General features: G+C 44.0%; 1 protein-coding gene and 1 pseudogene across 2 annotated transcripts in view; one reads left to right on the top strand and one right to left on the bottom strand.

Annotated features, from left to right (window-relative positions):
* Positions 1-24,943, top strand: part of RDX (radixin) — a 441,143-nt gene that overhangs the window by 91,629 nt on the left and 324,571 nt on the right. For both annotated transcript variants that reach the window (XM_086935225.1, XM_086935226.1), the window contains exons 3-4: positions 23,541-23,624; positions 23,732-23,827. In XM_086935225.1, coding sequence (XP_086791351.1) covers positions 23,541-23,624; positions 23,732-23,827 — 180 coding nt within the window. The remainder of the gene's footprint in view (positions 1-23,540; positions 23,625-23,731; positions 23,828-24,943) is intronic.
* On the bottom strand, positions 2,875-3,954 carry LOC147698638 (uroplakin-1b pseudogene; annotated as a pseudogene).

Genomic DNA, 24,943 nt, shown 5'->3' on the forward strand with positions numbered 1-24,943 from the left:
CCAGTGCAGGTGAGTCGCTTTCCCAGGTGCTGCTTGCTGCCGCTGCCGTTTGCCGCCGCCGGTACGCTTGGCGTTCTCTGCAGATTTTGCTGTACTTCACTATCCACGGCGGCAACAAGAAAACCACCAAAGAGCTTACATTGCACTAAACACCCGCTGCTGCCACCGCTACTGTACGTTTTATGCCGTGGAGTCAGCAGGATAGGTGGACTAACCAGGAGCTGCTCACACGCGCGTCCGACCCACTGATGGGCACAATGCAACTTCTGCTCAATTTGTGAAGCTGCACAAATCATTCGAATTATTTCATTATTAAAATGAAGTCTTTTATCTGATTCCAAAGTGACTGGAAAACTAAACCTAGGGATCAATTCTCTCAACAACTGTTTAGCCACTGTGAGACTGTCATTCCTTCTCGTTGGATAGGCCTCTACTCAGCGAGAAAACAAGCAAATAATGACAAGAACATATTTCAGCCCATTGCATGGCGGAAGTTCGATGAAATCAACTTGAAGACTGGTGAAAGAACCTCCTGCTTTCCCCATTACAACCCAACCTACAACTGTTTTCTTTCCTGGATTTTGTGTTTGCCATATGGCACTTCTTTGACATAAACGTTCTGCGATGACCCTGAATTTCGGATTGTACCATGTCTGACAGAAGAGTCTAATCCTAGCATCCCTTCCAATGTGGGTCATTCCATGGTACATCCTGGCCATGTGGGAATGTAAAGAATCTGGTAGTACTGGCCTACCATCTAGGTAAACCCATACCTCTACCTTTGCATTCTTCAAACAAACCATTCTCCTCCACTCTGCATTTTCTTCATCAATGACCTCTTCCTGCATTTGTCTTACCTCATCCCAAGTCTTAAATGAGGTTGTGAACATAAGGTGGCATTCGATATTTATTCTTTCAATTGATCTGTTTATAGCCAATGTATTCTGTGTACAGTAATGCTCTTATTGATCCGCATATCTATTGTCTTTTGTCAATTGTCTTCTCCTGATTGATGTGCAGTACATTTTACAACTGCAATCCTTTTTGGTAACTGTAAAGCTTCCAATAACTCTTTTACAGTTTTAACATTCCGAACTGGTGAACCAGAGGAAGTCAGACATCCTCTTGGCATCCATAACTGACCGAAGTCATGTACGACACCGAAACCGTACTATCAGTGTAAATTGGTTCTTTTAGACCTTTTGCAAATTTGCATGCTCTTGCCAGAGCAATTAATTCTGCAACCTTAGCGGAGTTTACCCCTTTCAGGCAGGATGCTTCTGATGCTCCAGATAGGTTACAGACAGCATAACCAGCACACAATTCACCCTTTTCATTCCTCAATCATGATCCATCCACAAACAATTCACAATCTTGTTCATCCAAAGGCTCATCCTCAATAGCAGGGCGAGGCTTAGTACAGAGTTCTGTCACATCCAGACAGTCATGTTCTGCTTCCTCTCTCACTTCCTCACAACTTGAATTTGGTAGTAATGTAACATGGTTTACAGTAGTACACCTCACTACGGTCACATTTTCAGCACCAAGAATCACTTTCATATTTAGTCAGCCGACTAGAAGTCCTATGTTGAGTGCAAGTTAAAAGGATCTCAACAGAATGTGGCACGTAATCCTTTACTGGATATCCCATCACAATTGATTCACTTTGTTCCAAACCTACATAAGTGGCGGCTACTGCTTTTAAGCATCCTGGCAATGCTGCAGCCAAAGTAGCAGAAAAGTATGCTGCAGGACGTCGTGCCATTCCATGTTTCTGAGTTAAGACTGCAAGTGCACACCCGTCTCTCTCACAACAGCACAATGCAAAATCTTTGGAATAATCTGGCATTCTCAAAGCAGGTGCTTGATAAAGACTGTTTTTGCAATTTTCAGAGACTCCATACATACTTCATTTAAAACAATTGGGTCCTTCACATCCTTTTGAGTCAACCTCTGTAGAGGTTTCGCAATGCATGAGAAATCACAAATCCACTGTCTACAATATCCACCTAGGTTGATTAGTTATTTAGACTCTGCCTTACTGAAGAGAGTGGGTGGATTCCTTCTCTTGATGATACCTTCTCTTGATGATACTGATTCTTTCAGAAGTCTCCTTTCTGGCCCCCTTCTCAATTCTGTGACCTAAGTACCGAACTTCCTGTCTGCAGTTTAGATGGTGACACTTTATGTCCCCTTTCTGACAAATAGTTCAGTAAAGCATATGTGTCTGCTACGAATGCTTCTCGTGTCTTTGATGCCACCAGTAGGTCATCAATGTACTGAACCAAAACCAAATTTCCAGGCATAATCAAAGTCTCCAATCTTTAATCAGATTTTGAAAAAATGTTTAAAGGACTCTCGGTGTACCTTTGAGGAACTCTGCGCCAAGACACAGTTTCCGAACCGGAAAGCAAACAAATATTGACCTTCTGGGTGCAAAGGAATGGAGATAATCTATAACAGTGTACCATTCTGCATCACAAGGAATTTGGTAAAGGATTACTGCTGGACTTTGCACTACTGGAGAACATGGCACTACAATGTTATTCCATGTTAAAAGTTATACTTTAATGCACAATTAAAAATATATAAAAAAAAGTTTATCAAGTGACTGCGTGAATCAACCAGTGAGTCAATACACACGCGTTAAAACAATCATGCAGATATTATACAGGTAGTTTCATGTGCCACTACCACCAAGGTGTTTTAATATGAAAAATAGAGTTCTCCAAACAAAAGTAGCTACAATCTGTGCTTCACAGGAGTGTTGTGGAGTTCTAAAACCTCTCTAATCTCTCTAATACTATACAATCTTTGGTGGGAGCAACAGTCTGATCAGATGTACCTCATTTCAAGATTGCAAAACTAAACTATGTGTGGGTTACTTACAAAACAACTGCGTTACATACAAGCGCTCCTTCATACAAGTCACAAGATGGGGCATGCTATACAAAGACTGGGTAGAAGACATTAGCTATGCATCCTGAAGAGGTACTCTCAAGGGCAGCTTTCCTTCCCAGAAGTGTCCCAAGGACCAATATTTCACTGGTTCTGCACCGCCATTCTCCTCCATATTGGTTAGGGCATGTCCTCCATATTGGTTAAGGCATCCAAGACAAAAAGGCAGTCTTAATAGTCTTTGAGAAAAAGAAACTGGTCCAAAGCTTCTAGTATTCAATCCTGCTCCAGTAGAACATGCTTCCAAGGAGTACCTAGAATGTCCAGCAGAGAATAGCAAACCCAAACCAGGCAACACCCCAGGCATGGCGCATCAGAGGACCAGCGATTTGATCATAACATCCCATACTGTTGTAAAGACTTGGAATCCCCAGCTTGCAGCCGTTCAAATCAGATGGCTGTTGCAAAGCATTCATCACGCAACACTGTCGTGGCCAAGGGAAGTCAGCATCACTGTTCACCGCCCTTAAAGCAGACTAGTACATCTGACAGTCCGAAGGGCCGTTCACACCGCAGCACTGATTAAATAGCATAAGACGATTCCAAGTCCTTGTGACTCCATCAGATTTAATGGCCTGGTCATTGTTGATTGGGTTGGGATTCTGGTACATCTCCAACATCTGCTTCAGGAAGAGGTTCTGAGTAAAAAAGTCACGTTGTGTTGCAGCAGTAATGGAAGAGGCCACTTCGAAACAGTAGACGATAAACATGAGAATCCGATACACCAACCACATCCTACGGTTAGACTTCATAACTCCCATTATGCCCACCATGGACAAGACAAAGAGGCAGATGCCAACAAAGAGTCCTATCCAGGCTGTGCCGAAGATGTCATCATTATCTGTAACTTCAAGGAGGGGGTAAAGTTGGCTCTGGTCTGACACAAAGAATATGCACTCTGCGGTCAGCGCAATCCCAGCCATCGCAATGATCACATTTCCAAAGATGAGAATGCCTTGGAACACTTGCACACCGCTGTCTTTCGCCATTCTTCAAGCACCGCTAACAATACTGCTGCTCTCCAGACACCTCTCTCCTCCACCAGCAGCTCGCCCTGGACTGAGATGCATACACCTGCCAATTTATTCATCTTTCTCAAATATGTACCATCCTGTATTTTCCGTTGGGCTTTCTAATTTTAAAAATGGGTGAGTTACAGGGACTGCCCATTATTGCTTTTAGAATTCCTTGTTCAATAATTTGGTCGATCACTGGTGTGACTCCAGCAATCACATCTGGACTTATTTTGTACTGTGGAATATTTGGATATACAGCACCATCTTTGACTGTAATCTGAATAGGATCTAAATTTTGCATCAACCCAATTTCTTTACTTGTGAAATCCCACACTCACTGTACTTTTTTTTACATTTTTTGAAAACCTTTATTGTGCAGATAGTAGCATACAAATACGGGCCTACAACCAGTTAGGCCGGCCACGAAGCAATCTGAAAAGCACGTAACTCAATAAAGAGGTTTCACGGCGGTCACCCAGTATATTGCAAACAAGTAGTTCAATCGTAGAGGAGCTGAGTGGGACCGCCGGATGCAGGATCAAAGAAGGTTAATTTTATAATAGAAATTTTAGCCGGATCAGTTGCAGTTTAATCATTTGAGTGCCCAAAGCGGGCCACGAATCAAGCAGCAAGACATTAAGGCATCCATAAAAAACGGTTAGCAGCAATAGTCTACAGCAATCAGAATATAGATGCCATATTTCCAATCAGTACCCACCGTAGCCCTCCACGTGCACACAGACCACCAAATTATTATACTTATACCTAACTGAATAACCAGAACGGCAAAAGGAGTTACAGGCATTCTCTATGCTGACCCAGAAGATAAGAAAAAGGGGGAACACTAAAAAAGAAGAAAAGGAGGAACGCCGTGCTGCTGTACGCACCTCCACAGCGACAAGGGCGAGCAAAGTGATTGGGGTCCACGTTATTGGGGGTGGGGCGTACAAATCAGGATATCCGTGCATTAAATATCGTATAAAGTAAGAATACCTCAACCCCCCCCACCCCCTCCACAAGCAATCACACCGTGGGAAACACGCACAGCCACGGCGTTCCAAGAAAGGGACACAAAAGAGACGTAGAAACTAAAAAATCAGAAAAAGACCCCAACCCACCCACCCCTGCAGAAGGCTACGGCCTACCCCCCCAGCAGCGTGCCTGTGGCCCTAAATAGGAGACCCGAAATATAGGAAAAGTTAGGGAAAGGAAACAAAAGAGACAAAAAAGGAAAAAGAACCAAGGGGAGAGGAGAGCCATCATTCGAACAATTCGGCCCTTGCCCCCCGCCATCACACACATTAATGCAACATCAAAACGAAATCGACATAGTCTCGGGTATCATAAACCTTCGAAGGAATCGTCCATAATATCATGGTTGAGGGAACTCCTCATCTCCATCCGCCAACCATTAGTCCTCCGGGTCCAGAACTGGCTCACCCCTGTCCTTTCCTAGCCATCGCTACTGCTCGCGGTAGAGTTGCTGGTAGCAAACAAATCAAAGTGGAGAGGCCGTATGGTCGAAGCAGGACAGACCATGGGAGCAAACCAGAGGACTCCAGCAACCAGCGGCCAAGCAAGAACTTTGTGTGGCAGTCTAGACGTTTCAGCAACGACAGCGGGAACAACAAACAGTGTGGGTACAGTCTCACCGCCCAGGAAAGTAGTCGTCCCCGCTGGATAACACTGGGGTCCCGCCGGGGCAGTTCGAATCGGCAATCTACGTTGTGCCCCGATCAGTCGAGCAGGAACGGGCTCCGATGCAGTGCCGAAGCCCGCGCCCGCCACGATCAAGGCGACCCCGGGATCCGGGGCCGCTGGTGTATAGTCTTGCCGATGCACAGTGACCGAACTTCTCACGGCAACTGAGTGGGACGAAACAGCACACACTCTGAGCCGAGCCGCGTCCATGAGGGACGGCCCGGCAGCAATGGCGTCCGTCCTTCTATCCAGCACAAGGGGGTCATGGGCCAGGGTCGCGTGTAAAGTGTTTAAGGCGTCAAGGACATCACCAAGCGTGGGCTCCCGCTCACATGACCAGACCCCCGTACACATCGGCGCCACAAATTCGCCGTCCTGGTTCAGTCCGTGACCCAGGTCGCCGGCCGCCATCTTGTAGATCCAGCCCCAGCCCCGTCCCCGTGCGCCTCAACTTCTGGAGCGGGCTCTCAAGCAAGGCCACCACGGGAGCCCCCTCGAGCCCCAGGAATGGCAATCTGGGTGCAGAAAGGAGAGCCACCAAAAGGGGGACCGCCACCGCCCCGCGGGCGCCACACGCCGAATCCGGGCGCAGGGCTTCAAGATGGCCGGACAAGGCAACAAAGGGGGGAGCCTCCTACACGGTCTTCCCCCGTCCACGGCGTGCTGCACCTCACCACGGGGTCCTCCGGCCGCTGGACCAGGCCCGATCCGTTGCCATCGGCATAACCGCACCACGGCCTCTCCCAGCCGACCTCTCCTCTCCACCAGGGGCCGCCGTCGACGCCATCTCGCCGGCTGACATCCGCAGGCAACTCCCCGGTCTCTACGCCGCGGAGGCCCCAGACCAAGCAGGGGTGTAACTTCGGATCCGCCGCTCGCAGGAGCCCCCGGGACAGATGGTGAGTACAAGCTTTCCTTCGTCTTTCCGAGTCTTCCCGAGTATGTCGTCTCGGGGCAGGATGCGTGTCAGGATATATGTGTAGGGCAGGAAGGCTGGCGGAGCCGAGCTACATTGCGGCCATCACGGTCGCGAGCTTGGCTCCTCCCCCCTCACTGTACTTTTTAATTCTTCAGGCAAATCCTCCTTAGTCAGTAGTGAATATAATTCAAATATTTTTCTCTCTTGTTGGGCCCTTGTCATTTTTTACTCGGCATCCTCATCAGGAGTCATAAATGCAACACCATCCAGTGTGCAATAAATAACGCAATTCATTTTGCACAACAAATCTCTACCCAAGAGATTAACAGGGCTGTAGTTACATACTACAAATCGATGCAAGTCTTTGAAATTTCAAATATGAACTTCTATCGGGCTGTGACAGGAGTTCTAATATGTTTATTTGCAACACCTACAACTTGGATAGTTTCTCCCGAGATGGATCGGTTTAGGATTTCTGCTGCTCACAGTAGAAAGGGTTACCAAACAACCGAGGGCTTTGACTCTCTTCAGTAAGGCAGAGTCTAAATAACTAATCAACCAAAACAAGTGCCAGTACTGAGACCTGATAAACTGAATGATTTGACCAACAGACTAGAAACTTAAATTTTTAGTCTTGTGATTTAATTAATCAATCAAAGAACATACAAAATATTTATAAATATGTGCAATAGACATAAAAACGGACGTGAGTGAACAGATCACAGTGCTCTAAAATCACTACACACACCCTCTTTCACAATCAATCCTTCACTCAAAACTGAATCCTCTTCACACAAACTTACATACACACACAGACAGCACACTTGGTGGTGCAAAGGAAAGATTTTGAAATGTGATGGGACCTACGTGATCGTGTTAGCACAATTTGTACATTATACAATAAAGACCTGATAGGGGGGAGCCTGAAACATGAGTTACAACTTTAATCAGCCCCTAAACAATTGAATTACATGTTTATCACAAAATTTAGCAAAATACAGCTGAATTTTAAGGCGTAGGTCAAACCAAAACAAGACAAGGTCGACGCGTTTCAAACCGGACCCTTTAGTACGGTTCTCATCAGGACCAGAAGAAAATCTGAAAGAGGATACAAACAACATCCTTAACATCAAACATAATTCTTTAAATTAACTATCATGGCGGACCGCCTTATAAAAAAGCCTCCTACCTTGTTCTAGACAAAGGCTTCAGTCAGTTATCTAGTGGCGTGTAATTCTATCAAAATAAATCGCAAGCAACATTCTGTGTTAGGTACCACATGTATCACACCCTTTCTGTCATTTAGAATCTACCAACACCGAACCTCCTCCTTGCTGTAGGCTTACCTCCAGAGGGATGTGAAAAAAGCTGAGCTATTGCTTGTGGGTTGTCGGGGGGGACCGAGTCATCTGGGACTTGTACTTTCTGAAAAAAAAGCAAGCGAGTCAACTCGGGTCGGATGTGGTCTTTCTCAGTCTGTTACAAAAAAAAAAGGGGGGGGGGGTGATGAGGTTGGGTGTGGGTACAAGCGATTTAGAAGAGCGGTGGACCCTTACTTCAAAAGGAAGACGGCGTCTCAAGTGTAAGTGGAGGAGGTTCCCCTCCATCGGGTGATGCCCTGTGCAGCGTAGGCGACGTTTCCAGATTTTTTCACAGTAGAAAGGGTAGCACCAGTGTCCAACAAGGTGATATTTTTACCTTCCCATCAATAAATGGACATAACTGATCTATCGCTAAAGATGCGCCAAGTACCACTCTTCCTACCCCTACCCCCCCAGGCACTGTCATTGAGATGAATCCGAATCACTCACTGCATCGCACCGAATACTGCGAAACTAAGGGGTTCTTACCAAACTGCTTTTCTCCAAGGAGTCCAGACCTTGCACTGTACATCTGCATAAGAGCATTCAAATTACGAGGACTAGGAAGCTGTGGCACCTGTAACTGTGGAGTGATTACCTGCTGCCGTTGGTTTCCCACCACCTCATTCTGCATCTGTGAATTTAAATTTTGATTTGCTTCATTACTCTTTTGACCAGATCTACACTCATTCTTCTAATGTCCAATCTTTCCACACGCATGACAAGGAAACTTCTTTTTAGCTTCTTCCTTACTCATTTAAAATTGTCCCTTTCCTCCATTGTTTACCTGACTAACCAAATTCTGACCTTGTTGCACATTACTGTTTTCTTGTTGCTGTTCTGCCATCTTCACTTGAGACGACACCATTTTCTCCTTTAACTTTTTAAGCCTTGAATCAATGTCCTCACAGCAGTACTTTGCATATCTCAAGATTTTATCTATTGTTTTGCTCTGCCAACGGAGCCTATGCTGCTGTATCATTGCACTGTTTCAATCCACATACAAATCGATACACAAAATGTCCCATATCTTTGTCTCTGTTATTCTCAAACCCACTATACTGCTTAAACACCTGTAGTAATCGCTTGTAATATGCGTTCACTTACTCTTTGGGCTCCTGGGTCGTCCTATCAATCTTAACCCAATCTGTTTCCTTAGGGGACATTTTTCCTTTTAAGAAAGTAATGCCCTGATGATACTTTTTCATCACTTCATCAGATGGTGTTCCTGTTTTTGCATCTCTGGGATATTCATCTTATGGCCAGTCAAGAGAAATTTTACACTTTGTCCATAAATCAGCCGGAATTACTATTTCAAAAAGACCATCTAAATCTTTCAGCAACACCTTTGAAACCTTTACGAATCTGTCCACTTGTTTATACCATTCAACCGGTTTCTCTCGCAATCGGGAAAAGATGGCCACGGAGGCAAGATCTGGAAAACTGGCTCTCGGCCTTGGGATCACTAATTAAGTGTAAATCCCACCCGGCCCGTTCACCCCGCCACAACCATCACTTATATTACATCAGGACTTACTGAACAAAGCGGCTGGCGGAACTGAGCGCGTCCCTTACTCCCTGGTTGCCAAGCGGTCCTGCCGAAGAGCCCAAGGTAACAAAGCCTCACAAGTTTTCCCCTGGTCCGCCCAGTCCGGAGCTACATTGGTGACTCCCGGGGCTGGGTCCTTCATCACGCTGTACGGAGCAGCCCAGCAGGCGGCCAGCCAAGCGTAGTGAGGATGCAAGACGGACTCATCAAGCTCAGTTCTGCTCCCCCCACATACCGGAGCACGCAGTGAACTAAGGCGCAGCTGCCCCTCCCTTACTCTACCCAAAAAGAAGCTGAGAAAGGACCGTGAATCCCTCTCCGGATCGGCTCGGAGGCGATGCCTGGCCCCAAGATGGCTGCCGCTTGGGACCTTGAGTGATCGTTTGTAGATCACACTCAGCTTTTCTTGCCCCCTCATACTGGATCATTTATGCGGTTGAAGGCGCGACTCCCCCACCTTTGATTTGCCCTAATGGAAGCATAAATAAGGAAGACCAGAAAAGGATTTCACCCCGGAGCAGCTTAAAGATGATACCTGGCCCTAAGAATGCCGACGCCTGATGGATAAATGATCACAGCACCCACTAAGCTTCTCTTGCCCCTGCTCACTGGGGCACTCAAGCGGATGAAGGCTCCCCCCTCAGATCTTCCCAATAGGAAGCTTAATAATGAGCTTGTACACGCTCCTGACTCAATGCCTGGCTTTAAGATGGCCAACGCCAATCCACCTTAGCAATCAGAGAGTGGCATTTAATTAATTGTCAGGGTGCCCACACAGTTTAAGGTCATACCCAGGATGCCAAGTTAAGCGCGATCAGAACTTCACATTTCCCGTCTTGATGAGGAATCAGTCCAGCCTCCTGAAGTCCAGAGATTGCCTGACCCTCCGATGGCGACCAAAAAGGACCACCCTCCGCTTGCTCCAACGACGCTAGTGACTCCTAGTCCACTCTAAGGTACCAGACCTGTTTCAAGACGCTTTCACCCCCCTGTAGCAACCACTTTGATATCTTGGTCGAATCTGTGCCCCAGAACCTGTATCTCGCCCACTCGTGTCGACAACGCCCTCCCGCCACCTCCAATCTGAACAAATAGATCCCTTTGTCCCTCACTCACGGCTCCCATAGTAGGGTGGACCCTTAAGTGCCTGCCAAACACGCTTCCTGTTCAGTTTCCCACAGTTGACACTCCCAGACCAAGGTAGACCGGCCTCCCTATCAGCAGCTCGGCCCCGTCTATATAATACGCAATAATGTCACCCAGCACGCCATTTTCCGTCGACCCTTTCATGCCGATCCACATGAAACCGCATGGCGTGCATGCCTTAGCATTAGCTTCCTCCCCTAACCTCTCTCCAAAAGCAAGAAGAAACCTCAAACATAATCTAATCCGACAACACCCAGAAACACTATTTGTAGACACTTACCACTGCACCTCCAAAGGGAAGGTAAAGATGGATCTCATCCTCCACAAGGATAGACCTGAGAACTGCCGAAGACGGCTGAAATGCCAGAAACCGGTCCCCGGTAGCTTGTTTCCTTCCCAGTATAAGAATTGGCTTGGTAGTTTGGTCTGCCCTGTTCCCATGATGCACTGGGCCAGGGTCAGACTAATTTGCATATAGCCAAGTTCTGAGCTGGGATGGTGCAGTGAGCTGAAAAACGGTGATGGATCAAGCCCTGATCTTTGGACTGGGTAAGAGTGGTCTGCTTAATTCAGACACTCTGTTCATCACCACCCCCTTTTCTGAATAAGACCTGAGAACTGGAACACCACATTAAGAATGCAACTTCACATATCTAAAACGATGACCACCATACATAGTTGTAAACTGACTAACTCTCTCCCCAACCAGGCTACTAGAAAAGGGAACACATCAGTGACCATTTATTCAAATGGCACAGTTTTGATACAGGCTAACAACGAGAACTTGGAGGTCTTTGACTCACTCTTCCCTGCTCTTCATTCTGCCCATCTTCATTCTCTTCGTCCTGCTCCACCCCAACCCCCTTCTCCGTTCATCCTGCCCCATCAGGCAATACAAATATCTATTTGCATTCCCATGATGAGATCCCTCGGCTTCCCCCCTAGAAACCCCTCCCACTCTTCCTTCCCCATGAATCACGACCGTCAATCTTCTGAGGAAGATCAGTCCCCACCGCCCCCTCCATCTTATCTTCAACAGCACACCACCATCCTACGGGCTTGGTCTATTGACCCCCTTTCATTCCAGCAGAATCACTGAGGAAGAGCTCACAACCAAACCTCTTACCGAGGGCCGCTAACTGAGACAGCCGGGCTGACCTACTTCGCATTAGACCTCAGTTCGACCCTGCCCCTCACCCCACGAGATGTCCCTACCCAAAACTGCATGCCCCCAGCCCCGGAAAATATGGCGCACCGGCTGGCCCTATTAGTCAGTTAGAAATAATATTCAGGGGCCTTGATGAAATCCTAACCAACCTATACAAGGCTCGATAGCCCTAACAATCCAGGGCCTCTTCACCAACTGACTCTAACTCTCTAAAACCCCAATTCAGGCCCTCACCCGCCCTCAAGAACCGGCTGCTGACGCCCTCTAGAATCGACGCTGAGATCCGATTACAGACTCTCACAAGAATCAAACTGTCTGGGGCTTAGAGTCCCCCTAGCAAAGATGTTGAGATCCAGACACAAAGACCTTCCAGAATTAAAGCAGCAATGTCCGCTGAACAAGCAATAGACCTAGCCTCCACTTAAGACTCTCCTCTCACAGCTTCTACTAATTTCAATATTCAAGTGATCACAGGCTTCAGAAGAGACTACCCCTGTGAAAATCACAAGACCCCACCTTCCCTCGCCTCTATACCGAGGGCCCCATCAGGAAAGTGTCCGAGCCAAAAGAAACTATCCACTAACTGCATGCTCATTAACTGTAGATCAGTCCCCAAGCATGCAACGGAATTAGCAGAAGCCATCCTCTCTCCGGATTTAGACATTGCGTTCATCACAGAGACATGGCTAAATGAGATCTCCCCACCTTGTTTAGACTTGCTGGTGTCCCCAGGTTTCACCATCATCAACAAAGATACAAAAGATCAACGATGTGGAGGTGTAGTCTCATCCATCAGGATGACCTAGACATCACTGTAATGGACTCTTACAAGTATAGCTCCTTTGAATGTCTATCTGTAAACATCAAGACTAAGGATAACAGCCCATTAGTTGGTCACCTTCTCTATCACCCACCAGGTAACACCCCCACATTTGGTGAACACCTATCCGATTTGATTGCCCACTGCACACTCAGACACTAACTACATAATCCTGGGTGATCTCAACCTACGCTGGAACGAAGTCAACACACTAATTCAACCTCTCAATACTCTCCTCTGCGACAATACACTTTCCCAACACTGCTCTGAAGAAACGCACATTAAAGGAGCCTCCTTGGATGCCATCCTTGCCCACCAAGACACAATTACGATCAGAAACATTATTCCTGTGGACAGGTCGGATCATCACATGATGTTGTTCCACATCAACCAAAGAGTTCTATCCCTGCCGCCGGTTCAAGACCCCCTCAAATGGTCCAGAAATCTCACACAGATCCCACTGGACATCATGGAAGATAGGCTAAAGTTGCTCCTACCCAGCGGCATTGATCTCTCCTTAATTGATCTCACCTCGCTCTATAACACGAATATGGTAATCCTTCTTGACCAACTAGCACCCTTGAAACTAAAAACAAATCGAGCCATTCCGTCCAGATCCTGGTTCGAATCGGACATTAATGAAGAAAGGAGACAACTAAGAGCCTCAGAAAGACGCTGGAGGAGCATGCCCACTACCTTCCATCGTGACAAACGCAGAACTATCCGGAAGAAATAAAACAGTCCTATCAAGAACAAAATATCTGCGCATTTCCGCTCTGCACTGGATAGCTCAAAAAACAGACCCAAGGAGCTCTTCAGTATCATCAGACAACAAACCTCCAAACCTGATTCGTCCCTGGGGCAGGCTTCCAAAGAATGGTGCAACAACTTTGTCAACTTCTTCAATGATAAGATCTCCAAGATCGAGCACTCTCAGGACCCCCCCCCCCCCCCCATAGCAGCCCGGGCGGGGTGCTTGGTAGCGCTCCCCTTTCCAACACTAAACCCTGGTCCCTTTTCCGGCCCATTCCAGAAGAGATAGTCAAACTTATCTCCACCTCTAAACCTTCATCTCACACCCTAGACCCTCTTCCTGTTCAACTCGCAACACAAAAAAATTGGAACTCTCCCTAGCCCCATTCTGGTGCAGGATTATAAACCGCTCCCTAAAAACCAGAATTGTTCCAGACTGTCTGAAAGTGGGACAAGTCACCCCACTGCTGAAAATAACCGGCCTGGGCATAAATGACTTAAACAACGTCAGACCCGTCTCCAACCTTCCTCTTTTTTTCCAAAATCCTAGAAAGATGTGTACTCCAACAATTAACTCATCATTTGGACAATACCAACCTCCTCAACTCCCATCAGTCGGGATTCAGGAATGGGTGCAGCACAGAAACCGCAATCCTCAACATAATTGATGACATACACAAATCACTGGACTCAGACCAATGTTGTCTCCTCATTCTCCTAGTCCGATCGGCAGCATTCAACACAGTTGATCACAAACTTCTCCTCAAAGCTCTTGAAGAAAGGGCCGGTCTACACAAGGTGGTCCTCAATTGGTTCTCCTCATTCCTGCACAACCGCTCCCAGAGAATCAAAATCAGAAGCTTTGAATCCAACCTTCACCCAGTCAAGAGGGGAGTCCCCCAAGGATCCTTGCTCTCCCCTCAACTCTTCAACATTTACATTGAACCCCTCACCACCCTACTCAGAAAAGCTAACCTCCCCTTCCACCTTTACGCCGATGATACCCAAATTTACTTGGAAATCTACTCTGCTAAAGACATTCAAAGACTCAATGAAACACTAAGGGAAGTGAAACGTTGGCTGTCAAGCAATCACTTAAAACTGAACCCGGACAAAACCGAACTACTACTCATATCGAACAAAGAGAACCCACAAATGGTTGAGTTGTTAAAAGATATTGATGCGCTCAATCAGAAACTCACCATGGCTGACTCTGTTTTAGACTTCACGCTAGACTCTAAACTGGACATGACCAAACACATTAAGATCTCGGCTAAGAGCGCTTTTCTAAACCTGAAGCTACTAAACAAAATAAAACCTTTCATTCCATCCAAAGATCTCAAAGAAGCCACCCTAGAATTGGTGCTGTCTAGACTGGACTATGGAAACGCAGCACTCTCGGGAATAGCTAAAACTCATCTTGCTCCTCTGAAAACAACCCTCAACGTGGCTGTCAGAATGGTCACTGGAATAAAGAAATGTGATCACATCTCTCCTGCACGCAAGGAACTCAAGTGGCTACCAATAGAAATGTGGACAAACTTCAGAACAGCCTGCCTCACCTACAAAGCCCTTCACACAGGCAATCCCAAATATCTGGCGTCCAAACTCAAAAGAGCAGGTCAGAACAGGATCCTCAAACTCTAATACCTTACTTCTTATCCCGCTAAAAACCCGAAAACAAAAGACCGCGGCCAGGTCCTTCGCCGGAAATGCGCCCAAAATATGGAACTCTATTCCCCCACCACATCAGAATTATTCCCTCCTTCGCTAAATTCAAAAGTCGGCTCAAAATCCTTTTCCTTGACCGATCCCTGTCGAACAGATAGGAGCAGGCGGAGTGCTGAAAGTGACACTGCTCCTCTCTCGGATGCGGTTTATCAAAGACCCTGAAATGAAACTCTTCAACATTCTCTTTACTACGATTCTTATCCGGTATGTCTCGCTTTATTGTAATATGTTCTGCTTTCTTTTGCACTGCTCTAATTTTTGCAAAGCTCTCAAATACCCTCCTGTCAGGCTAGCGCTATATAAAACTTCTTAAATAAAAATAAATTGGTGAATGACAATATATCTTGTCTAGACCAAGGTACATGTACATATCCACCACCTGGAACCTCTCTCATCGAACATGCTCGTTCTAATTGCTTGGTTTCCCTAACAGAAACCTCTCTAAATCTTTGCTGCTAAAAGCCATTCTATACGTTTTCTGCAACACTTTTGATTTTTCTATATCCACACCAAACTCGTTAGCTACTTCAGATAACTGCTCATGAAAGTTCTTTGCTCTCCAAGTAATAGTTTTACACAAAAACAGTAGCTCTTTATCACTAGAAGTCCCTAGTCTATCTGGACTTATAGTTCCAATAATCATTCCTTCTAAATCTACTTTCAATTGACTCACATTTATACTCTTAGGTTGGGCTTTTGGCTTGGTCATTTCTTTTATCCAATTATTTAATTCCTCTGCAGAGGGACCTGTCGAACTTCCTGCTACTGGAATGGTACCTGGCCCTATTTTCCTCAGGTCTAATTGGGTACTTCTCCTTGGAGTCTCAGTCAAGAAATCACTGACTGGTAGGTCTTACAATGTGGTGTTTTGGCCATTTTGTCTATTATCATTTGATACTGAAGGTGTTGCACTCCTTACACTACTTCTCAGGACTGTCAACGCCGGTACCTTTCGTAATGTTGTATTTTCTCCAAACAGTGGAACCACAGAACCAATGGTCACTAGTGCCATCAATGCTTCTGCATTCAAGTTCAATTGATTTATTTTCTGCACTTGTTCCAGTCTAGCTTTATTCAACAAACTCTCTTCATTTTCTCTTCTTATTCTAGCTATTTCAGTGACTTGAGGCGTTAATGGGGTTACATTTACTATTTGTGGCGCACTTGGAGTCACCTCCCCTGAATCTGAATTTTCTTCATATGGTGGAGGTCTTTTCGTCATAATTTCTTGTAATTCATTACCCGAAATATCCAAACCTGCCCTTGACGTTTGTATACGTTTCTTCTTCTCCTTGCACTTTGCACTGGTTTGATTCCCTTCTGTTAAAACATGATATATACCCTTGGTCACTACCGCTCTTCTCAATCTTTTCATTTTATCTTCTCGCCTCTCAAATGGATACCTTGGAAATAAAACTCTATATCTTCTATCACCTCTATTTTTCTCTCGTTCAAAGGCTTCTTTTTCCCATTCTACCAATGCTTCATACTGGGTAAGTCTTGAATTTGGCAATGAGTTCATCCTATCTCTTAAATTTTGTAAAATCCTTACATTAAACGTACCAAACTCAGGGAAAGCTTACATTCCATCATTCTTCGTATATTTTCTTCAGTTTTCTAACCAAACACACTTATGGTACCCTCGCTCCATCATCATATAGGAAGCAGGCGTTTTTGGGGGAGGAATCGGAATACCCTCTCTTGTCACAACTGGTTTGTCCTTAAATAAACTCTTTATTATCTTTAGCAAACCCATTTTCTGACTTCTTTACTGGTATTTCAACAAACGAACCAACAACACTTCTTTGTAATTCTTCTTTCCCTATTGGCTAATCTCTGTCCTATACCAGCTCGACTCACACCAACCCACCTACTACAGCTCACTATGTCACTGCTGCCTTAACCAATATCAACGTGACTCACACCGATCAACCATTACTGTCTTTGTTCACTCCCGCTATCAGACCAATGCCAGCGCGGCACTTCGTGACTTCTGGTTCTGCTCCTTCTACTGACCCTCCCTTTACAATCTGCTCTTTGAGACACACCCGCTGCTTTATCCAATACCAGCTCTGCACTTTTTGACGTCCCCATTTCTCCTTCACCTGACCCCTCCTTTACAAAAGAAAAATCTAGGACAATTTTCTGAATTCTCAATCAAATTCTGTTAGTAACAACATTCAAAGACAATGCTACCTTGTCTGCCCCTCTAAATAAAGAGATAGTTTTCACTCTTTCCAAGAAAACCTTACTCTGCAAGCTACAGTAACGACCAGCGTTCTCACTTTTCTAACAAGCTCCGGGGAGACCTGTTACTCCTCTAGGGATAAAAACCGAGGTTTCACAAGAGGACCTTTTGACATACAAAAAGGGTGTCCTGTTACTCTTCTATGGAATTACTGCCGGAGTTTCAAAAGAGGATGCTTTGCTATTTCAGACACTCTACCTACACACACATTTTCCTGAGTATAACATTGACAGCCCTACCTAGCTTTTCAGTATTATTACAACGGACAAAGTACTTCTGCAGTGTGATTTCTTTACCACACTGTCCTCTGCCTACATCTGGCAGATTCCTTCCCGGGATTCCTCAGGCTACTCTGTACCTATACTTCTACACAACATAAAACATGATACTAACTTTTTCATGTTAAGACACATCCGTATTCAATAACCATTACTAAACTAATCAGCAATTAAACCGTCTTCTGCTGCCAAGTAACTGATCCAGCGCGTACCCAATAGATTCATCATGGATAAATACTCCATAACTTCACACTACTTTGGCCCATACACATTCACCCACATCCCCATGAGAGAGTAACAAACTAATCACAGAAATAACGGGAATAACATCTCAAATATACGTTGCAAAGAGTGAATAGATGAAGGGAAATTAGATGTAAATAAAATATATTGACATTAACAATTCCAGAGGGATAGAGGAAGAGACAAAAGCACAGAAAAAATTTATATCATTGATACAATCATCTCTCTGCGATGTTGAATACTAACCCCATAGATCTGTAAAGGGGAAAACCACCCCCCAGACCTAGGCAGTAGTGAGGGACCCTTGAACTAAGAGTCAAGGATCAATGACTCCGGAAATCAGGTCAGTGTAAGACGGGAACAGCAAGGCCTCTCAGCAAACAAGACGAACCGCGTCGCACCCGTCTCTCGGACAGCTCAACCTACGCAATCTCTCTCGCGTCGCCATCACACAGACCACACCCCCAAAGCACCTATTATACTTTAAAATAACATGTCTGCCCCACAATAGCTGCGAACTTCACAATTTCTAAGTAAGTGATTGGTCAGTGTATTGGGAGGGACATCACCCCATCATGAAGTCACCATTCCTTCAACTATACTAATGTTCAAAATTATTTTCCCATCCTCTCTCTCATGCGGTTCATATGTTACAAAAATTATTATAGTTTATTAATTTCAGCGACTATTGGTTCCGTTCCCACGGGGACACTGGCTTTGCTGGCAGTCAACGTCCTTGTCCTTCACCAGGTCAGGCTCTTGCAGCTCAGTACAGCATGTCAGTTACGTGGTCACGTGGTTTTTGCTCACTCACAAACCCACCCTCCCTCTAGTCCTGTCCAGTTAAGAATATGGACAGACCCTCCAGGATTTCGCGGCAAACCGCGAAATCGGCACTTTTGTAAAAATGCTGCAATTTTTACAAAAATGCCCGCGAAATCGGCACTTTTGTAAAAAGTCCGCAATTTTTACAAAAGGGCCCAGGCATGCAGGGAAAATGTTTGAGGGGTCATTAGGGTTTATGTAAATAGCCATTTTGGAATCTTTATTTTTGCTGCAATGGTGTTCCTATGTTTGCCTTAGCCCACATCCTCATGGAAATTAGGGAACACACCTTTACATGCAAAGATGCGAAATGTGATCAAGCACAATGAGTGTTACAGAATGCTCCATGCAAGCATCTGCAGCATCTTCTATAATAAAGAAATTCCTTGTGGATGAACAAATTGGAAACCTCTCTAACATTACACAAAATATTTATCTTTCTTGCATGACCTTTAGAGAATTGATAACCAGAGGTACATACCCTGTCTGAGGTGTATGCCTCTGTGACCACTGCATTGCCATTGCATTGGTTTTATTGTTGCAATCATCATAAAAAAGCTTTAAACCCATAAAAACAACTATTAACATTTTCATTATCTGATATATCTTAATTGAATATTTTTTTTCATGTACAACGGCCTGGCTTTTCTTGTCTCTTCTGGTGCAATTGTTCACTCGAGCGTCAAGCAACTGTGACATGGATAGTTAGGGTTGGTGGATATTTTGTGCCAACAAGTTGAATATGATTTGTGAAGGGAGCACTAGAAAATGTGTTTAGTATGATTTATCACAATGTATGTGTGATGCAGAGGTCTGAGTATTCTATTATGGTGCAAACAGTCAGGAAATTGAAATCGTGAATGTTAATGTAGAATGTTAGTGCCTCAGTTCTATAATTCACATCTCTGGCAGCAAGGTATCCCAACACTGATCTTTTTCAACAGACAGATATTAAAGAATGAGAACTGAGTCCAATGGATACAACTGATGCACACTGTCAACATCATCATGTATCCAACATTGTTCTCTAGATGCCTTAAGGTCTAAATGCTTTATAATGCATAAGGCTTTAATTTCATTAGAGAACAGTTGAATTTCTGTTTTCAAGGATATTAGAGTGTCTGTAATGAGATGAACATGCTCACATTGGTCTCAAATATATAAATGAGGTTAAGGAATTCAAATCGCAATATACTCAGGAGAACACCTTCCTTCCCTGTAAACATAGCAATGCTGTTCAGCAAGCAGCTTATGTTATTTTATTAGGTCTGTCATTAGCCAAGACCTTTTGGTTTTACTGAAATTACATACACAACATACTTATAGAGGCTTTCAGACAGCACTTTTCCTTCATTGTTTTTTTTATTTTTTATTATACTTTGTTTCTGCCAACTACAACATATAGCAATGTGTCAGGTGGTGGAGTGAGGTCATAGGTTGGAATGGAGGTACAAGGAGGAATAGGGGCAGGTGTGCTGGAAGCACTTGTGTCAGAGGAGGTATTAGACCTCCCTGTGTGGCAGACAGGGCAGAGAGCATATCTTCCAGAATGTTAACCAGTTCAGACAGTTGCTGAGTTAGATTTGCTTTAATACACTTGGAAATTGTGGCTCGTCATCCTGCGATTCTGGGCAAGTCACTTTATCTCCCTATGCCTATAAACAATGCATGTGTTTGTGTTGTAATTGTGTAGTGTGACTGGTGCACATGTGAAGAGCTTCAATACCTTCGGGTCAAGTTGGAGCTATAATTTAAAAAACTACAGAAGAATGCTCTAGGAGGTTAAAACTAAAAACAAAGTCTTAACATAAGTAAAGACAAATTGATTCCCATTTACTTGCTGATTTGTACAAAGTGAAACCAGAAAATTTGGATAAAATCGTGGGTTCCATGCTGAAATTGTGTGATTTTAGGCAAATATTTAATTTCACTAAGGTAGGTTCTGGAATGCCATTTCCTATGGGATGCTACCAGGCCATCTTTGATGGGCTTCTCAGAACCTATACTAAAGCAAATGGAGGATTGCATTTCCAAGGAATAACAGCCTTCACCTGTGGGCTGCATCCTCTGTTCCATATCCCAGGTTGCCTATTTCAAAGCGGAAAACTCTGCTAAAACAGTTTCCATTGATATAAGGCTGAAAATGAATGATTATGAGCAAAATAAAGTGCCGCAAAAATGATGCTAAATTTCCATATTTGTGCCGCTAAAGTTCCATATTAGGGCCGCTAAATTTGCTAATCCATGCAGCTATATCCTGGGGGGGTCTGTATGGAGGATTCTTTTTCCACTAAAAGAATAGGAAATATACATTTATTAGTGAAACAATAACACTATTTTCACTGTTTACCACCCAATTCTGTTCTAATTCATTGTTAACATGTCAGCCTAGCACAACTTAAGCAGGAACAGCGTAATTTGTGAGTTTAAAGCACCACACACCATGCGTTTTTGCGAGTTACACATGTGGCCTTGCCATGCATAACCCTTTAATCCATTCTAAACACAAGATTATTACATTTACGGTCATTTACACAATAATTCTGATTAGTTTGTGCATATTTGCAAAGCAAGTTTTCAACGTGTAGTGAAATTGTGCATATTAGTAGTTTAGCCTCTACTTACTGTTAGTACTTATTATAGGGGTGTTCAATCAAGCCGGTTTCATTTTCGTGAAATCCTGCTCCATTAGGATGATTTGTCAAAGCAGAATGGATTATTTAGGGCACAAGATTGGTTCCACCAACATCCCCGAGGGAGAACTTATAGCAGCGGCACGCTCTGCTCACCAAGGTATGTCCAGGACTAAAGAAAGGCTAAGGTTGACATATTGGTGGCCAGGGATAGATAACCAGGTTTCTTAAAGAGTTGTTTGTGAGAGAAGACATGCCCAATGTTATGCTTCTATATAATGTAGTACAACTGGTATCCAGAGAAATGGAGGAATAAGTATGGGATAAGGCACAAGAAGTGCTCATTATACCACCCAGAAACAATTGGCATGGTAAAACTGTTTACCGCGTATTAAGAGATGGTTGCCATGGCTAATGATTGTGGATTGGATTGGAAAGAGGAGGTTGCTAAAAAAGGTTCAAGCATACAGAGTCTTTCCTTATGCAGTCACAGGGAAGTCCACTTCTGAGCTGTTCAAGAGTAGCACCCTCATGGGTGAGCAATATGGAGCCAAGATCAGGGGTGCTCAGAACTGATAGGAGTTGAGTCCCGAGGAAAATAGAGGCTCACAAAAAAGACTTTGTTGCAAGGAAGTCTGCTAAAATAACAAATGCCAAGGTGGGCGATTGGGGTCATGGTCAGAAAACCATATAGGAGAGGGGGTGCAACAGGTTTCTATAAGCCCCTGAAAGCTATCCAGGTCTTGACTGACGCCATTAAGACTGAAGACTCTTGTATATGAAATCTTAATAGAATCGTCGTTGTCAAAAGGCAATGTCATTCGGGAGATGCTGCGGTGGCACGAACACCAACTGTGGCAGCATGAACACCTAAGTTTCCCTATAGGAAATCCACTAAGAAAAGTAAAACCTCCTTGTACTTGAAGGATTATTATGTCCAATAAGGAATTTTATTTATGCTTCATTCTGCTACAGCACAGGGAGACACTTTTGGGTAGCTGCACACCCTACAAGTTTCTTGTAATAAAAATATTCTTACTTCTGTATTTAGCTATGTTTGATGTGAATTTTGTAAATGATTCTTAGGTCTTAGATTGTTTATTGCTAGTTAAGGAAGGGAGGTGTGTGTTATCTCGCATACTAGTGTATGTAGAATCTAGCATGTGAAGGTTAACTATGGTTATGGAACAAGTTAGGCCATACTGTGATCATTTTGAGGAGTGGTGAGAGATGAGATGGAGCAGTTGCTGAAGATGAATGGGACTTTTGTGTAAGGAATAAACTACACATTCAACTATTCTGTGATCCTTAGATTTCATACTGTAGCTACCTTTGTTACACTCTGCAAGGGCTTTTAGTGGGCTGGATCCTTCTGGGTCACGGACCCGGCTGTAAAGGGATTTAAACGGATCCCTATCGAGCCCTGTGTTCATGTCCTTACCTCTACTGCCAAAAACATGGATTGATCATCTGAACAAAGAATATAGAAGAGTGATCATTTCAGCGGTTTAGTTCCTGTTGTATATATTTCACAAGTTTAATTAATCTAGCATTCCCTAAGAAAGTTAGCTATTTCCATGATGTTTGTTTTCTGTTTTTTTCGTGTAGCAATTTACTCTCGTTTAAGGCATATTTTCAACGGAGTCACTCCAGATGTTCTAATGGGCCACAAGTTGAGAGCTCTGTAGGCTGATGGCTGTGTAGTGGGTCAAAGAGGTGATCTGAATACATGGTCATCCAATCACTGGTCTCTCTGCAGAAGGCACAGCTCAATGGTCACGTGTTTCAGTTGCAATTATAGTGTGTGAAGGAGGTGCACAGTATACAATTGGTAAATCTTAGAATGCAATAACTCGCTAATGCATTATTTCACTTGGCGACCAATCTTTGCACTCATCCTTTCAGCCATTGATCCATTCATGCATCACTCATCCTCAGGCCATTGTCTCCCCAGTCACTGCAGATGCACTTTCACTCATGAAAGACCCAGATCTGTCGATTTTAGATTGCATAGTGTTTTTTGGGTCATAAATAGGGACCCTTCGTCTGTGGTTCAATTTTGAATCGTTGCAGGATGACTTTGTTACTACTGCTTGTAGGAAATCAACTGAGAATACAACAGCTTGCATGTAGTTACCTAGGTTTTGCCCGATAGGAGATTCAACTGAATGTTTTTGTTTGTCTTGTATAGATTAATGTGCGGGTTACCACGATGGATGCAGAACTGGAGTTTGCCATCCAGCCCAACACAACGGGGAAACAGCTCTTTGATCAGGTAAATATTTGCATTATGAAACCAGTCCACAGAAAAGACCGAGAATAGCAATACTAGTGGTTTCACTGTGCTGTTTTTTTTTTTTTTTTAAATATATATATCTTTAGGTTGTAAAAACCGTTGGCCTGCGCGAGGTGTGGTTCTTTGGTCTGCAGTACGTTGACAGCAAGGGTTACTCGACATGGCTAAAGCTGAATAAAAAGGTAAACTTTTTTTACCTTCTCTGCTGCTATATCATTCAACTGAAGAACGAGCTGCACAACTAGGTTTCTCTTCCCAGTCCCTTTCTGAAAATGTCATTGGGGAAAATCATTTTCTTTTGTCTGCACCTTTTGTGCTTTTTGTTAAGGTGTGTTTCTGGGTGATTTGTTTTGTTACTACATAGATGGCTAGCTTCAAACTTGCCTTAATTATACGGCATTTCAAAAGCCTGGAGACCTGAATGTTAGGTTCCATTGTGCAAAGGCTCCCTTGGGAAGCACAGAAAGTAACATCTGCCAGAGAGAGTGTGTGTCTATATCGTTATCAAATTGTTCTTTTAACAGTTTAACACAGCCAATCTGCAGCTGTGCTGTAAAAATAACAGTCAAACAAATAGAACAGTACGGAATGTATGAAACATTTGATGTGCTTTTTATACAAGCATATACATTCACGAAACATAGAACCCCCGATACGCCGCCTGAATAGGAGCAGGGAGGCCGAATCCAAGGAATCAGATTATGTAAGGAAAACCCCATGCTGAACAGACACACGATAAAGGCAAGCCAATTAAAAGGGCATTTGTCAACTAGGTGCCAGTCAATTAAATCTGGCAATTTTGATTATAACATTATCGGTGGCTCCTATTACCAGAGCGTGAGCACTATTGTCAACAAAGAGAAGATACCAGAATGCCTATCGTATCACATTGAGAATTCTTAAGGCAAGCATTATATCTAAACCCGGATCATACAATCGGGCTGTTCTTCCTTGATTAATCAGGATGAAACACATATTCTCAGAACTGGTCCTGAAGAAGGTTGTTTATTAATTTCTCCAAACCGAAACGCTGCGTCGACCCCCTGTTCTTGTGAACATTTGAACTAAAATTGTATTTTTGTGTATGTTTTGATCCTGTATGTTTTTAATTAATTGAAAATTCTTTTAAATATTAATGTAAGCATATCTCTGTTTTGAATAAACACACAAATGTATTTTTTGAAAACACCTTTGCCTTTCTTGTCTAAATTTGATTAATAATGAGCAATTCTATGTGATATGTACCGGTTGCTTTATAGTGTTGACATATATTGAGTTGGTTGTCTCTATAAATTGTG

This window comes from Lissotriton vulgaris, chromosome 8, assembly GCF_964263255.1.
Source record: "Lissotriton vulgaris chromosome 8, aLisVul1.2, whole genome shotgun sequence".
Classification (NCBI taxonomy): Eukaryota; Metazoa; Chordata; class Amphibia; order Caudata; family Salamandridae; genus Lissotriton; species Lissotriton vulgaris.